Raw genomic sequence first — 17,854 nt, forward strand, 5'->3', positions numbered from 1 at the left:
GACTGTGGGCTGAAAACTGGGGAGGTTGGGGGCGGTGGGGGTGGTAGAGAACGGGTTTCTAGGATATACCCTTTGGTCGGAAGATGATGCATGGAGGGGATTGGAACCATGGCAATGAAATGATATATGATGGAATGAATATAAAGCTAAAGTTCTCTCATGTAAACTATCATATAATTCACAATAAAACATTAAAAAAAAAAAAAAAGAACCAATGCCCTCTGCAGAACTATAAAACTAACAATTCAGTATCTCAACATTCATGCCAAGTACCCATCTAATCTCAGAATGAGTTTCTGTATTTTTAAGTGTTCTGCCAGTGCTGTAGGATAAACACTGGACTGCTAACCAAAAGGTCAGCAGTTCAACACCACCAGCTACTTTAAAAAAAAATGTTTTATTGTGAATTATGTGATACTTTACATGGTAGAAAATTAGCTTTACATTCATCCTATCGTTTATTTACTGCCATGGTTACAAACCCTCCATGCATCATCAACCAACCAAAAAGTATATACCCTGCAAGCCTACCCCTTGGTCGTCAGTACACAGTCCCTCTCCCTCTCTGGGTCTAGAGTTCCCAGTTGTTCCCCTCTCCACTTCATCATCTCTGCCTCCATCTCTGGTGTCACTGCTTCTCTGGGTTTTGTTGTTGTTAAGTGCCGTTTAGCCAATTCTCCATAGCAACCCTGTATAGGGTTTCCAAGGAGCGACTGCTGAGCTTTAAGTACCAACCTCGTAGTTCAAATGACTTTGCAGTCTGATGCATTAGGCCACAGGGCCACACCAGGAATCCCGCATTCCATTCTTCTCCCTTGATTGTCCCAGGGCCCTCTGCTCCTGGACTGCAAAGTCAACCACTCCCCTCATTTTGCTACAAAATGTCTACCTTTACATTTCCAACAGTCAGTCCTGATAGCTATTATTCACTATTGTGCCACATGAGGGCCATCCCCATTTCATCAGCCCTGCCCAGACAGATTGGATACTACTCAGTGGAGATTCTGCCTTCCTCCGCACCCTCTGGATCTAGGCTCCCTCTTGAAAGCTTGTAAGCCGGTCACTTCTTGCCTTTGTAGACCCCATTTTGGGTAGCCAATGTCCAAGTTGCCCATCTCTGTCTACCCTGTGTATTGAGGAGATGGGAATGATCCTCGCTGTAATGATCTTGACTGGATCCATAGGTGTAGGTCAAGTTCATCAAATTGTATCAGATTACATTTTTTCCTTTTCTTTCTTCTTCTAGTTGAATTACGATCATCCAGCCATTGAAGCCAGGTCAAGTGTGTATTATCTGCCACCAGCTACTCTTGAAACGCTATACAGGGTGGATATGAATCAATCCTACTGGATAACACACAAAAATCTCTAATAGTGGAATGAAGACTTTATTACCATAAAAGCATTTTCATCTCATCAAACAGATAAAAAGCTCTTTTACAGGGTATAAAACAGAAAATGAAGTGTTAAAATGTAAAACTCATTTTACCTACTCATAATACCAACTTCAGAGGTAATCCCAACTTAATCTAGGATGTTAAGGTAGGGAATTTAGGAGTTGTGACCTTGAGTACTTTCTCCCTCCTACCTTCATTGGCTCTCTAATTTTCTCAGGGAGAATAAACCTAGAAATGGCTCTTTACAGCAGTGAGAAACAGTGGTAGCTGCCCACGTGTGTAAATTTGCATCTAATCTTAATTAACTGCAAAGCTCTACTGAGAGTCCCCATCTACTACCATCATACCAGGGCCAACCTACTGACATAAACTATTTCTTCTTCTTCCTTCCCTGCATCCCAAGACTTCCAGGATAACTATATATATATTTCCTGTATTTCAATTGTGTGGATCATGACAAGCTATGGACAACACATTGCTAAGTATGAGTACTCCAAATACTTAATTGTGCTCATGAGGAAGCTGTACCTGGACCAAGAAGCAGTTGTTCAAACAGAACATGGGAACACTGAATGGTTTAAAATTAAGAAAGGGGTGTGACAAGGTTGTGTTCTTTCACCATACTTATTCAACCTGTATGCTGAGCAAATAATCTGAGAAGCTGGGTTATATGAAGAAAAACATGGCATCAGGATTGCAGGAAGACTCATTAACAACCTGTGATATGCACATGATACAACCTTGCTTGCTGAAAGTGAAGAGGACTTAAAACATTTATTGCTGAAGATCAAAGAGCACAGTCTTCGGTATGGATTACATCTCAATGTAAAGAAAACAAAAATCCTCACCACTGGACCAATAGACAACATTCTTATCAACAGAGAAAAGACTGAAGCTGTCTAGGACTTCATTCTTCTTGGATCAACTATCAACACTCACGAAAGTAGCAGTCAAGAAATCAAATGACATACAGTGTGAGGCAAATCTGCTGCACAAGGCTTTTTTAAAGTGTTGAAGAGCAAAAATGTCAGCTTGAGGACTAAAGGTGTGCCTGACCTAAGCCATGGTTATTTTCAATAACCTCATATGCATGTGAAAGCTGGACAGTGAATAAGGAAGAACGTAGAAGAATTGATGCTTTTGAGTTATGGTGTTGGAGAATGCTGAAAGTGCCATGGACTGCCAAAAGAACCAATAGATCCCGTTTCGCAAGAAGTGCAGCCATAATGCTCCTTAGAGACCAGGATGACCAAACTACGTCTCTCAACGTCTGGACATATTGTCAGGATGGACCAGTCGCTGGAAAAAGATATCATGTTTGGTAAGGTGGAGGGTCAGAGAAAAGAGGAAGACCCCCAACGAGACAGATTGGCCAGGTGGAGGCATCGATGGGCTCAAGCATGGAAACAGTAGTGAGGTTGGCCCAGGTCCAGGCAGTGTTTTGTTCTGTTGTACACAGGGTCGCTATGAGTCAGTAGTGACTCGACAGCACTCAACAACAACAATGGAGTCCTAGTAGCTCTGGCAGCGTAGTGGTTACGAGATAGGCTGCTAACCTCAAGGTCAGCAGTTTAGAAACTACCAGTGGTTCCACGGGAGAAAGATGAGGCTTTCTGCTCCTGTAAAGGTTTATAGCCTCGGAAACCCTATACAGCATCACTGTAACTCCATGGCAGACCACCTCCACCAAAGGAGTCCTGGTGTGGCGTTGTGGGTTAATGCATTGGACTGCAAAGTCAATTTGAACTGCAAGGTCAGGATAGCAGCTCAAGCTCACCAACTCCTCCTTGAAAACCCTACACAAGGTTGCTATGGGTCGGAACTAAATCTACAGCAATTAACAACCACCACCTCTCAACCTACTCCTTTTTATTAGGTGTGGCTTCAGATCATTCCCTCTCCTGACATGTTGAAATTGAGAGCAGCAGTAACTGCACTTCTTTCAACCTGCCTAACCTTTTGACTGCTGGGGTCAGATCTAAACAATTTAATTAGATAGGGGCTTTAAACAGTCAGGCAATTCCTCAAAAGGTTATAGGTTAAACACAGAATGGCATATGACCCAGCAATTTTATTCCTTGGTATCTATCCAAGGGAACTGAAAAATCTGAGGGGCTTCAAAGTTTAGAAAAATGAAAGAAAGATGAAGTTCCCTTTCATCAAACACAGAAACTTGTTTGACTGTTCATTGCATTAATCCTCATAGCTAACAGGTAGAACCAACTCAAATGTCACTGACAGACAAATGGATAAAATGCAGTATAGCCCTACAATGATTATTCAGCCTTAAAAAAGAATGAAATAGGGACATATGCTATGACATAAACTGAAAACATTACATTAAGTGAAAGAAACGAGTCACAAAGGATGACACGTGTGGTTCTGTTTATATGAAATGTCCAGAATAGGCACATTTATCTAGAGAAGGTAGATTAGTGATTGCCAAAGCCTAGAGGGAGTGATGTGGGAAAAGTAAAGTGACTCATAGGTAAAAGGTTTTTTGTTTTTTTTTTTGCAGGGGGCAGGAGGCAGTGACAAAAATATTTCAAAGTTGATAGTGGTGATGGTTATACAACTCCTGTGAATTTACTAAAAACCACTATACTGTACACTATAAAGAGGTGAATTTTATGATATATAAATTCTGCCTCAAGAAAGCTGTTACTTAAAAAAAAAAAAGGAGGGCCTTTAACGTAGCTCCATTACTCTTAGTTTTCACAAACATTCTTTTTTAAAAACCTTTTGGACATGTAAGAGGAAAATTTCTACTTCATGTTGTTGTTTGAATGGATTCCAATTCATGGCAATCATATATGTGCAGAGAACTGCTCCACAGTGGTTTCCAAACTGTAACTTTCTGGAAGCTGACTGCCAGGCTTCTCTTCCGAGGAGGCTCCAGGTGGGTTCAAACCACCAGCCTTTCTACTGTTGTTGTTGTTAAGTGCCGTCGAGTCGGTTTTGACCCATAGCAACTCTGTACAGGGTTTCCGAGGGTGTAAATCTTTACGGGAGTAGAAAGCCTGATCTTTCTCCCGCAGAGCAGCTGGTAGTTTAGAACCGCTGACCTTAAGGTTCGCAGCCCAATTTGTAACCACTACGCTACCAGAGCTCCTTTCTACTAGTAGTCTAGTATTTAACTATGTGTGCCATCCAGGGACTGCTAAATGATCAATGTTAAGTGCTGTTGATTCTGACTCACAGTGACCCCATACAGTGTTTCGGAGGAGCAGCTGGCTAAGTTTGAACAGCTGACCTAACCATTCAAACAGACCTTTTGGTTCAGTGTTTCTCCTACAGTGCCATACCAGGATTCCCTAAATGATCATAGTAGTTTATAGACATCTGACAAGTTGAAGTCAAATGAAAAATAAATTTAAGAAACCAAACAAGAACACACATGTCCCACAATTTTCAAAAAGCCCTTCTACTCCACTACCGCTGAGTTGATTCCGACTCACAGTGACCCTATGTAATAAAGCAGAATTGCTCCATATGGTTTCTGAGGCTGTAAGTCTTTACGGGAACAGATGGTCTCATCTGTCTCCCTCAGTTAAGTTTTTATTACTTAAAGTTTGCATCTCAAGTTTATACTTTGAGTCAGTAAGTCACGGAGCATCGTCAAGAGCATCGTAAGTCACAAGAATGTGGTTGCAGGACCGCTATAGGAGGTAAGGTGGTATGGTATATCTTTAGCTTATAATTCTAAGTAAAATGTAACGCACATACTAGTAGTAATTGTATACTGTTTTGCACTAATACTACAAAAATGTTTTATTAAAATGCTCCAAATGCTCTTTGAGCATAGTACATAAATGATAGATATAAAGCATGTCTACCTCCAACACTTCTGGTATGGTGCTATAGGATCAGCACTGGACTGCAAAGAAGGTATGCAGTTCACATCGACCAGCTGCTCCTGGAAAATCCTTATACAGTGTTACTACCAGTTGTAATTGACTCAGTGGCAATTACAACCTAAAGTACAAAAACAAAAGGCATAGATAGGTAGGTAGGTACTCAAATATGAAAGAGCTTTAAAGTTCAGGGAAAATGGAATTAAAGGACAACAGAATTTCCCACTAACTTTTTGAAGGTCCTTTGTGTATGTTACAGTTGATAGACAATTTGATACGAAAAAAGGAAAAAATAATTAATATGCTGTAGAACTACCATTAGTATTTTAAAATGGTATCATATCCTGCTAAAATATGCCCCCACCACCAATGTAGAGAGATTCTGCTCAAATTCGAACTTGTATTTTTAAGAGATTTAAAAAAAAACGAAAACAATTTAACTGTAGATATTTTACTCTAGGCAGCTTTACAAAAATACCATCATTTGATTTTGAGTTAAAATTAGTTAGCATGTAACATCACAAAAAAAACAAAACCTAGGCATTCAAAAAAACACTTTTTTGGAGACTATAAACCAATTGTTGTTGTTGTTAAGTATCGTGGAGTTGGTTTGGACTCATACTGACCCTGTACAGGGTCTCTGAGGTGGCAAATCTTTACGGGAGCAGAACGCGTCATCTTGTTCCCATGGAACAGCTGGTAGTTCCGAACTGCCAACCTTGAGGTTAGCAGCCCGATTCATAACCACTACACTACCAGAGCTCCTTTATAAACAATTACTCACTAGGAAAGTTATGCCTGCTTTGGTTATATCTTTGAAATGGCAAAGATGTCGCAAGGGAGGCCTAGAGATTTTAAGAATCTCAAAGAGGCACCATCAAACTAAATAAATATGCTTCTCTAAAAATAAGAACTAAGGAAACTTCACAAATGGGAATGTGTTGAACAATATCAGAAATGAGATTGGAAAAAGTCAGCAAATCACTTGTTTAGACTAAGAGCTCTTTTATGAGTGAGAGACTGTACTGTGTCTTTATAGATTCCTGGTGCCTGGCACAGAGGAGCTCAATAAACATTTGTTCAATTAAAAAGGGAAAATGTGATGGACTAAAAATATTACCAAAAGAAAAGACTGTCCAAAAAGAGAATAGACCATTTAATTTGCATACACAAAAACAAATGGAATCACTTAGGCTACTTTTCCCACCACCCTTTTTTTCAATAACCTTGAGCAACCCCAAGTGGAGTTTAAATTATCTGTAATCATAACTAGTGGGTTTAAACATTTTAAAATGCATACGCATAAACTGTATTTTATACCTATAAAGTACATACATACATAAACATTCAATAAACATTAAATTGAGATGCAAACACCAGATTTTAAAAATATTTACCTTTACTACAAGCAAAGTTGAAAGGGTTAAAAACAGTGGAAGGCCTAACCTTCCCTAAAGGCTAACATTAAAAAAAAAAAAAAAAAAAAAAAATATATATATATATATATATATAATTTTTCCATCTTAGGACAGGGAACAATTACAGAAATTAAATAATCTTTTTCAAAACAAATTTCTCAACGTTAAAGACCCAGCAAGATGTTCCCATTTGTTAAGGTTCACAAGTCCTAAGTAGTGAACACTGTGCAGGCACCAGGGGGCCTCCCAAGAGCAACTTGATAGTAAAAGGTAATCAAGAGTTCCTGGTAAAACTTCACTGCCTATTCACAGCTGTGAGACTGTTGGAAGGTTTTCACATCTGGAGCAAATATAATGTATTTGCTTGGTTACACAGTGGGTACACACAGAGCTGACGTTGTAGACACCCAAACATGAGCTGAAAAAACAGAACTAGTACCCTTACCAAATCATACAACCTTATTTGGTGATTTTCCAAAATGAAGTTCACTGTATCAAACAATTCTCCAGGTAATTAGAAAGCAAGTAGCAGTTAAAGCATATACAATCCTTAAACTGTATCTGACAGTTAAAACACATACAATCCTTAAACTGTGTCTGACAAAAAAAAAACGAACTCTCAAGAATTCGAAATGGCTTAATTTCTTTTCTCTTCACAGACACAAAACAATTAGCGATATGCAAATTTTAGGGTAAGTAGATCATTTGCAGAAGATTGTTGTTAATTTTGAAAAATCTCCTGCAATGTAAATCAATACATTCAACTCCCTAATTCTTCCCTTTTCCCTACTCCTCACCCTCAGTCCTCCCACCAACAGAAAACTATTCACTAAAAACTATTAGGGCCCAGGAACTTACGATGCTGAGACGACTTGCAAATACCTTTCAAATACAAGAGAAGCTTTACAGTAGACCTTTCCTAACTCTTCAGAAATTAAATTCTACTTAAACCTGTAAATTCTCAAGGCCAAAGACCAGTCCCTTCAGCAAACTTATCCTACTTTTCGGATTTCTCGAGTGAGTCTTCAATTCGATATAAGATTTTTGTTTTACCTATTTAAAACAAAACAAAACAAAAAACCCAACTAAATAATAAATGGTATTAGCTCCCACTAATTTTATTCGCTTTCAAGAGTTCGTTCTACAGCATCATTTAACAATGCTGAACGGCAGATTAAGCCATCATTATATTAAGGTTTAAACACACACACACACACACACAACATATGTGTGTGTGTGTGTGTGTACATACATATACGCATATGTATAAAATCTGCTACCGGAACAATCTAAGGCAGCAAAGGCCAATGTACAAAGAACAGAACATTCACATTCCACGGTCACACAATGCCCACGAGCACGCACCCTCGCACTCCCCTTGGAAAGGGTCACCGGAGGCGAGCACAACAGCAAAGGGAGCCCAGCACCCCATTCTTAAAAACTGTCTCCCCGCAGATGGGCTCCTCACAACCCCAGATCAACGCGCCCCTGTCCCAAGGAAAAGAACCTTTCGGAGGGCCCGGCGGGACTCGCAGCCTCCCTCCAACCGAGTTCTCGAAGGCCGCTCCCCACGCCAACAAGGCGGCTCGCCCCCTCCTAGGAGGGCACCCCCACTCGGTTTGGCCCGCTCCTCTCCCGAGGCGCTTCTCACCAGGCGAAAAGCACCCTGCCGCCCCCACGGTTTCGGCGGTAGGAGAAGCGAGGGAACGAAGGTGGTTGCCCCATCCCTCCAGCCCTGGCCGGCCTGGCCTCGGCACTCACCCTCCAGCAGTCGGGTGATGAGACTGTCCACGTTCAGCTCCCCGTCCGCCATCTTGTCGGCACCAGACTCTGCTTCCCGGCAGCGGGAACAAGGGCTTCTCGGCGGCGGAGGCTACGGCGACGGCTCGGCGTTCTCTCACCTACAAGTCACGCGGCGTTTCGACCCGGGTTCCAACTCCCCCCTTTTCCCGGGCCCTCCCCCCACCCCCTCCCCACTAAGCAGAGAGCGCGCGCACACTTAAGAGGCAAACAAAATAAATAAATAAACAAGCAAGGCCCCACAAACCGGGCCGCGTCAGACCCAGGCCACCACCTCCTCCTCCTCCTCCTCGGCACCGCCCAACTCCGCAAAGCTCACCAGCGCCGCCACGGCCCAACCCGCAGCGCCACTCCACACAGCCCTACGCCGCCACCGCGCCACGCAGCCTTCCGCGCAAGCGCGCCAGGCACTCCTTCACAGCTTCCCTCCCCGCCCTTGCCTTTTGCGCAATCGCACTGCACTCAGTTCGCCCGCCGCCCTGCCGCCACCGTCTCCGCCGTCTTAACGCAGGTGCGTAGCTCTTTCCCTCCGCTTCCACTGCGCCGAATCTCCGCGGCGGCGCAGGCGCTTCGGAGGGACTAGGGATTTGCTGCACTGAGGAAGCTCCCATTACGCAGGCCACGCGTAGGCAGAGTTACCCTTCTCCAGGTCCTTCCCAGCTTTCTGGTCCCCCGCCGCTCAGCGGACTCAGTGGTTATGTTCTTCCCGCATCGCTTTTCATTTTGCTTGGCTTGGTTCCCTGGTTTTGCAAGCAACTCTTCATGTTTCCGTTAACCGGAAAGCCTGCACTGCAGTTACCCGTATATGAAACCTTGCACTTTATCCATGCAGCACACAAAAAGGTGTTACTTTATTGGAAAAGCATAACAATGCCAATAACAGGTTTTTGGTACACAACCATTACACAAGGCTGGGTCCCCAAGTGTCACTGGGTGAAGTAAATTTAGTAAATTTAATTAAAGTGGAAGGGTCAGCAATAAGAATATTTTAAATGAATACTGCTTTCATACGGGGCTTTTATCTTTATCACCCTGTGGATACTACCTTTCAACAATGTTTTTTCGTTCATGCATCCATTAATTTGTTTAAATACCACAAGTTGTAATGAACAGGAAAAGGTAAAAACATTCACTGCCTTCTCCTCTAGGGAGACAAGCTGGAATGTATTAATCAGGTTACTGAGGGAACCAATCCTCCCCACCTCCCTCCCCAGAAGACAGGCTAGAATGCTACTCAGGTTACTGAGCAGGACCAATCTTCTGGTTTCCCTCCTGTCTTTAAACAGGTCTGCAACCTAGCCCCTTCCTGATTCTATCCCCCATATAAGCCCTGTACTAACGTGAACTCCGGTCTCGGGATCTTGAGAAGTTAGCTCTTCTGAGCCAGCCAGTTTAATAAAATCTGAAACCCTGCTTCAACTCTCCGAGTGGCCTTGGTTTCTTCCGGGATGGATCTAAAAGCTGCTGTAACAGTAATTGTTTATGTGTTTGTCTGTCACACTCTGAAGTTCGTGTCTTCACAAAAAAACATTTCTGTGTCTAGCACATAGAAGAGAGATGGAGAGATACACAGACTCAGAAAGATTGGTTGTCTAGATGTTCTCCACCACATAAAATTGTTGTAGAAAGGCAGGAGGAAGAATAGTCACATAAAGGATATGGGCTTGTCCAAGCTTTTAGCCTGTTTAAAGAGATCTAAAATTCTGACAGACAGTGCCCTAAATTTAAGGCAGCATCTATCTGAATGGCTCATCCAAATATATCACTAATAATAGCTAATATGTTTTGAGATCCTTGTATGTGCTTGACACTGTTTAAAGGGTTACATGTTTGCAGTCATATGAGGTGGTTGTTGTTAATTACCGTTGAGTGGGTTCCAACCCATAGCAACCCTGTACAGGTCTTCCGAGGACAAATAGTACCTGTTTGTGGTCCAAATAGGTACTATTATCTTCACTTTGGCAATGGGATTATTGAGTCACAGATTGGTTAAATACATAACCCCAAGTCATACACGTAAGTAAATAGCAACTCTGGGATTCAAATCCAGATATCTATAGCCAAAAGTCTGTATGTTTAATTATTGCGATATGTGTATGTGAACTGCATGTGAGGTAATGTTTTTAAACATGCTTGTGCTGTGTCATAATCTTAGTAGAAACCATAGCTTTTAGACAAAAAAAAAAAAATTGTCCAACCAAGTATTTTGTAATGGTCTTACATTGTGCTTACAGAGACAGCATTTCTTAATGCCCCACCCCACCCCCTTTTTTTTCTCTAGCTCTTTCTACCTTCATTTCAGGATATAGCTTGTACCTTGGCAGTGATCATAGGAGAACAGATAGCAAGCTGTAGTGGTGGGCCTGTGTGGAGTAGTTTTCACAGACTCATTGCTCCTGGTTCAGTTTGCAGCAGATGAAAATGAAGAAATAGCTCCATCATTCTATCTTTTTTCGTTGAAGTACATATATTCTAACATGTACATGGATTCAAGGTAAAAGAAAGTATTTAAGTTAGCTTATATAAATATATACATCAGGGTAGATTAAAATAAGCACAGAGAAGTTTAGGAATCCCTGGTGCCACAGTGGTTAAGAGCTTACTTGCAAACTGAAAGGTTCATGGTTCAAACCCACTAGCCATTCCATGGAAGGAAGATGTCTGCACTTGTAAAGATTGATAACGTTGGAAATCGTATGACACAGTTCTATTCTGTGAGTCAGAATTAACTCAATAGTCATGCGTTTGATTTGAGTACAGAGATAAATAGGGCAAAAGGAAACTGGGAGTCTCAGTTTTATATGCAAAATGCATGATGTTAGGTCCTATTAGTCTGCTATAAAGGACACACACACACAAAAATAAATAAATAAATAAATAAATAAATAAATAAATAAATAAATAAAAGATCAGTGGTAAGTTGGAACCATGGAGTCGGTTCCAATTCATAGCAACCCTACATAGGGGTTTTGAAGGCTGTAAGTCTTTAAGGGAGCAGAAAGCCTCATCTTACTCTCATGGAACAGCTAGCAGTTTTGAACTGCTGACCTTGAAGTTAGCAGCCCAACTCATAACCACTATGCTAACCAGACCTCCTTCAGCAGCAAGTAGAGTAGCTTTTTTTTTTTTTTAGGGTAGCTATTTTTGCTGACCTGGAAATAGGACTTGATTGAATACACTTGAGTTGGGTCCCACTTCCCTGAATCTCTTCTATGAGTAACAATGCTTGGGAGCACTTTTATACACAAGTCTGCTTGATCTCCAATTTCCATGGGGCTCCTCAGTTCAAACTGTTTGTGCCCCAAATATATGCAGACATATGTAAAGGACAAAGGATATGCAAAGGAAACTGGATTGCACTGAGAGGAAATGAGATTTAGAGAGAAAATCATGAAGGAGCAAAAGAGAAGCCAGTCTCAACATAGAATTCTGAGGATTCAAAGGGATTGGAGAGTAGTTCTGAGTAGTGAGTGCAATGGTTCTTATCCATTTCCTCCAGGTTTCCCAGTGCTTTGGAATCCTGGGAGAAAAAGAGTTCTTATAAAAATGAAAGAGCTACTATGACTAGAAGTTCAACCAACTTTCTGTGGGATCTCTGTCCCAAAGAACTATATTAGAATTCTTAAGATTTTTAAGATAAACTTGTGCATGCTCCATATGTTACCTAACACCCCAGTAGTTTGGAACAAATCATATTAATATTAACTTCAAGTAAGACAAACACTACAATTAGCTTCACCTCAATTCAGATCATATTTGCCACTATAGTATCTTTTTATATCTTTTTATTTCTTTCTTTCCAGAGTGAAATATGTTTATTGAAGGAAATTTGGAAAAAGAGATAAATTCATTCACCAGTGATCTCACCAGCCACCCATAACCATTGTGCAGTCTCATTTTTGAATGTATACAATACAATATACAAGGCTGCTTCAAAATGTTCATGGGAAAATTCCATTATCTTCTTTGTGTGTGAAACTTTTTATTGTGAATTGAGTGAAGGTATACAGAGCAGATCATCAGGTTTACATCCAACAAGTCACACACTTCATTTCATCTCAATGATTGCAATCCCCTTCATGTAACGAGTTATCCTACTTCCTCCCTGTAATTCTTTTTTCTATTCTGCCCTCCTTCCCAACCCTTTTGATTTTGAATGATTGATCATTTCATGGTAAGCATAACTCACTAGTGCTGTCCCCCTATATAACCTATCCACTGTTTGGTTGAAAATTGGGTCACAAGGGTAAATTCCATTCCAGACTTGAAAGGTAGCCAAGAGCCACAGTCTCAGGTTCCTCATTTCTTTCTGACCCCAGGTTCTGTGTTCTGTAACATCATATTGATTACTTGAAATTTGCCATGATTAGAGTATTTACACCTAGGAAATCAGTAAAAACTACAAATCATAACTTTTTTTTCATCTCAAGAACCAAATGTTAGACATTTACCAGCACATCCCTGAGCATAGGAAGGCATTCGGGACAAATGTGTTAGTATACTTGAGTAGCACTAAAAATGTTTGTGCAAGGAACCCCCAGACATTCCTGATAGGGGCTTTGAGCATTGTGATTTGGAGGGTGCTATGGGTTAATGCACCAGACTGTAAAGCCGTTTGAACTACAAGGTCATCAGTTCAAGCACACCAGCTGCTCCTTGGAAACCCTATACAGGGTCTCTATGGGTCAGAATCGACTCAACGGCACTTGACAACAACAACAACATTAAATAAGTGATCTTGGACTTTCTAGCAGCTTATGCATAGGATATGCTGCTCATTAGGTAAAAAGCACACCAGTGCTTAGAGCAATCCAACCATTACTTTACTGAGACCAGAGAGATGTCCCTATCGAAAGTTTAAAAAGAAAGCACAATCGTGCTGAGCCGCAACGAATCGCCTCCTGGCGAGCCAAGCAGCATCTGGAAACGGTTGTCACTTCGCGAACATTCACCGCTGGGGGGAAATGGTTGAAGCCAACCAACCACCCTGGAAAGCTCTTCATTGGAGGGCACAATACAGAAACTAACGAGAAAGCCTTGGAAGCAGTATTTGGCAAATATGGACGGATTGTCGAAGTTACTCTTGAAGAAAGACCGTGAAACCAACAAATCGAGAGGATTTGCTTGTCACTTTTGAAAGCCCAGCAGATGCCAAAGATGGAGCCAGAGATATGAATGGAAAGTCTTTGGATGAGAAAGCTATCAAGGTGGAACAAGCCACTAAACCAACATTTGAAAGTGGCAGGCGTGGACCCCCACCACCTCCAAGAAGCAGAGGCCCACCAAGAGGCCTTAGAGGTGGAAGAGGAGGCAGTGGAGGAACCAGGGGACCCCCTTCAATCACATGGGGGACACATGGATGATGGTGGCTATTCCATGAATTTTAACATGAGTTCTTCCAGGGGACCACTTCTAGTAAAAAGAGGACCACTACCACGAAGTTGTGGACCTCCTCCTAAAAGATCAGCTCCTTCAGGACCAGTTCGCAGTACTAGTGGAATGGGAGCCCCTGTGTCACGTGGAAGAGAAAGTTATGGAGGACTACCAAGAAGGGAACCCCTGCCCTCTTGTAGAGATGTGTACCTGTCCCCAAGAGTTGATGGCTATTCTACTGAACACAGCTATTCAAGCAGAAATTACCCAAATTCTCGTGATACAAGAGATTATGCACCACCACCAAGAGATTATACTTATCGTGATTATGGTCATTCCAGTTCACGTGATGACTATCCATCCAGAGGCTATAGTGATAGAGACGGCTATGGTCATGATCGTGACTATTCAGACCATCCAGGTGGAGGTTCCTACAGAGATTCCTATGAGAGCTCTGGTAACTCACGTAGTGCTCCACCTACACGAGGGCCCCCACCATCTTATGGCGGGAGCAGTCGCTATGACGATTACAGCAGCTCACGAGACAGGTATGATGGAAGTCGTGAATGTTACTCAAGCAGCTGAAGTGATCTCTACTCAAGTGGTTGTGATTGGGTTGGCAGACAAGAAAGAGGGCTTCCCCCTTCTATGGAAAGGGGGTACCCTCCTCCACGTGATTCCTACAGCAGTTCAAGTCACGGAGCACCAAAAGGTGGTGGCCGTGGAGGAAGCCAATCTGATAGAGGAGGAGACAGAAGGAGATACTAAAAACAAACGACTTTGGACCAAAATCCCTGTTCAAAGAAACAAACAAAAAGTGGAACCTATTCTGTCATAACTACCCAAGGACTCTTAAAAGGAAAAATTGTGTTCGTTTAAAAAAAATTCCTGTTAAGTACTCATCCATAATTTTTATGTTTCTTGTGAGGAAAAAGTAAAGTAAGACCTGTTTAATTTAAAAAAAAAAGAAAAAGAAAAAGAAAGCACAATGGAACATAGTTAACAGCAGCCTAGTTACTCCCTGCTGTAAAGACAGCAAAGACTTTCATAGGGGTGTTTTTCTTACAATGCCTTTCAATATTGGCCAGTATAGTGTGGAAGTCAGTAGGGTTAGGTAGCAAAATGCAGATTGTGATATGCAGCTTTTTGCTGCCCTGGTTTTATCCAAATATTTAAATGAATGAATGGGCATTAAAATGAATGAATGGGACTTTCCTCTCATAAATATGGTTACTCTCAATCAATACTTAAAGGAGTCTTAAGTGGCAATAAGTTCTAAAGTTCACTAGCTGTATCTGGACGACAGCCATTTTACATATCAACTGTCATAGGCTTTTGTAGTTAGCTCAACTAAAAGAAAATTGAGAACCCAGACAGTGACACATGCTGTCCTCTCAATACAGAGGTAGTATATCTGGGCAGAGCCACAAGTTTTCCATTAGATTTTCTTCTGAGTTCATTTCAATACACAGATGATAACGTAATTAGTCCCAAATTCTCAGGTAGACCACAAGGCATATTTTTAGTTATATTAGTCTAAACAATTACAAATTAATTATCATTAAATACCCTTTTCCCTGCCCTTGGTCTATAAGCCCACCCCTACCCTCACCACATATGGAGCTCTAGTAGGGTACACATTACTAGTCAGGCTGCTAATCTCAGGGTCAGCAATTTGAAACTACCAGCTATTCCACAGGAGAAAGATTAGGCTTTCTGATCAGTGAAGATTTACAGCCTTGGAAACCTTGTACAAGGTCTCTATAAGCTGGCACCGACTCCATGGCATATAACCACCAACCACCAACCGCCCCATGGCCATCAAGTCAATTCTGATCCATAATGATTCTTTTGGCCAGAACAGAACAGGGCTTCCGACATTGTAAATCTTGACTGAAGCAGACAGCCTTATCTTTCTCCCACGGAATGGCTGGTGGGGTTGAACTCAGGGCTTTGACGTTAACAGTCAAATACTTAACCCACAGCATCACCAGTGCTTCTTTAACATGCTATAGAGATGGACAACTACCACAAATGACTGTTTAATATCTAATGGGCAGCATGTCCCATGCATGAGCTGTTATAAAGTACAAGAAAGATCACTTTTAAATTTTTAAATTCAATTTTAACTTTTGATTTAATTTCTGAAGAGTTGCTATGTGGCCCTTCCTTTTTCCTTTTGTTTATTGTAGTTAGATTACAAGGCCAGTTTTCTCCTCCTCCTTATCCTCTACATACATGAGAAATGTTTCGCTTTTAATGCTCTCCCTTCCTGCTCATTCAAGCCCGATTATCAGGAAGTAACTAAATGCTTTTGTTGATAAAGAAAAGTCTACAAAATGTGACAGCTTGTTTCAAATAAAACAATTTAAAACATTTTATTTCTCATGATGAGTCATTATGTCCAAAGTATAAGAATATATGATTCACCTTTTCTGTAGGAGAAGGTTTACTTCTGAATGATTTCCTAAGCCTAGGTTTCAATTGGTTTCAGTAAATAATACAAGCAAAGCATTAGTCAGTGCTCAAATGTAGTTATAAAAGGAATAGCTGCCCACCAAAGGCCACATTAAAGCTAATACCATGTATCTCCTTAAACTAAAACCAAATATGTCTGTTAACTATGAAAAATATTCATCAGGGTTACACCTAACCAATAGTTCCTTTTCTATAAAAAACACTGGGTAAGTAGTTCTGAATTATTATTTAAATATTATTTTAAATAACACCTAGTCTATTATAAATAGGCTCTTAATTGAAATGCCCTTGTAGTACTTGTTATTAAAGGAAATCTTAGAATAAAACAAAATGAATAATGAACCACTGAAGTGTTTATGAAGTGCTTGATATCTTTGATTCTGTGCTGAAAAAGATATGATTTTCCCAGCTTTTAAGTCATTTAGTAACTACCCAGGGAGTGACCACAGAATGATTTGGATAGTAGGAATGACGCTGACTTAGAGGTGGGACACCAAAGCAACTGAGACAGACGAGGCACTCTCTCTTTCTGAACCTTGGTTCCATTACTTATAAAATAAGTTCATTGATAAATGAACACCACATTGCCTTCTTACTCTAGTAAGACTTTGATTCTAAAGCACACACATGCAGCTAAAAATGTAACATAATATTGTACAGGCTGTCCTCGACTTAGGACCTGGAACAGTTCCAAAAGGTCAATTGTTTGGAACACAGACTATATTTTCCCACAGAGACCTTGGTACAAATAGTGGTTAAATTCCCAGTTCAGTCTGCAAAATCAATTTAAACCTTAATGTAACCATAGAGGAGTATCCATGGTGATATGGACTCTAACCACCAATTATAACAAAATGTATGGGGGAAATCCATTGAGGATTCTAATTTGGCATGCTAGGAAACATCTATCAGTGTTTTCCACTACACTGAGCAATAAACATGAAGGCAATTCTAGTTCCAATTCACAACCGGCCTACGCCCTATATGGGAGACAAAAGCTTGAGTGGCACCTTGGAGAGGCAGAGAGGCTCTGATACCTGGGTGGTGGGGGGCTTTTTCCATAATTGGGGGTGAGATGAGATAGACAGTTGGAGTTGAAGTGGGGATGTGGGCTAAGGACAGCTAATGGTGTCTGGGGATTTTGCTGCCAGGATGGAGTTGGTTCAGGACAGAAGGAAATAAAGGAGCGAGCATATTTGTATGGGAACTTTTCTGGAAAAAAAGATACATTTACTTTGAATTTCACTGCAGTTAAGGAAGTCAACATCTAGGAAGGTTAAATTGCATTGACGTAATCACAAAACTAAGACCTAAGTCTGGAACTTTAGCTGCTGCTCGCAAATTTTTACTTGGAAGCCATTGCACTGGGCAAGAAATGCCTGATTTTTTCTCCTCTCCTTCTGCACAGTAATCATTTCCCTGAGCTCTGCATCCCTGTTCCCTTCTGCAGCCCTGTTTTTCATTCTCTGCTCTTCCAGGTCATTTTAGTTAGTAGTTAGCTCAGCACTTTCCTGTTTTGCCCTAATGTGTTTGT

General features: G+C 41.2%; 1 protein-coding gene and 1 pseudogene across 3 annotated transcripts in view; one reads left to right on the forward strand and one right to left on the reverse strand.

Moving 5' to 3' along the window:
• PPP1CB (protein phosphatase 1, catalytic subunit, beta isozyme) overlaps positions 1-8,856 on the reverse strand; it is a 38,978-nt gene extending 30,122 nt beyond the window's left edge. The window contains exon 1 of one of the 3 annotated variants that reach the window (XM_006835171.1): positions 8,431-8,785. In XM_006835171.1, the coding sequence (XP_006835234.1) occupies positions 8,431-8,482 (52 nt within the window). In that variant the 5' untranslated portion in view covers positions 8,483-8,785. The other 2 variants (XM_006835173.1, XM_006835172.1) reach the window with 2 other exon arrangements.
• A 2,090-nt stretch (positions 8,857-10,946) lies between these two features.
• On the forward strand, positions 10,947-14,610 carry LOC102835128 (annotated as a pseudogene).
• The last annotated feature ends 3,244 nt before the right edge of the window (positions 14,611-17,854 follow it).

The sequence above is a fragment of the Chrysochloris asiatica genome, unplaced genomic scaffold (genome assembly GCF_000296735.1).
Source record: "Chrysochloris asiatica unplaced genomic scaffold, ChrAsi1.0 scaffold00016, whole genome shotgun sequence".
In the NCBI taxonomy this organism is placed as follows: domain Eukaryota; kingdom Metazoa; phylum Chordata; class Mammalia; order Afrosoricida; family Chrysochloridae; genus Chrysochloris; species Chrysochloris asiatica.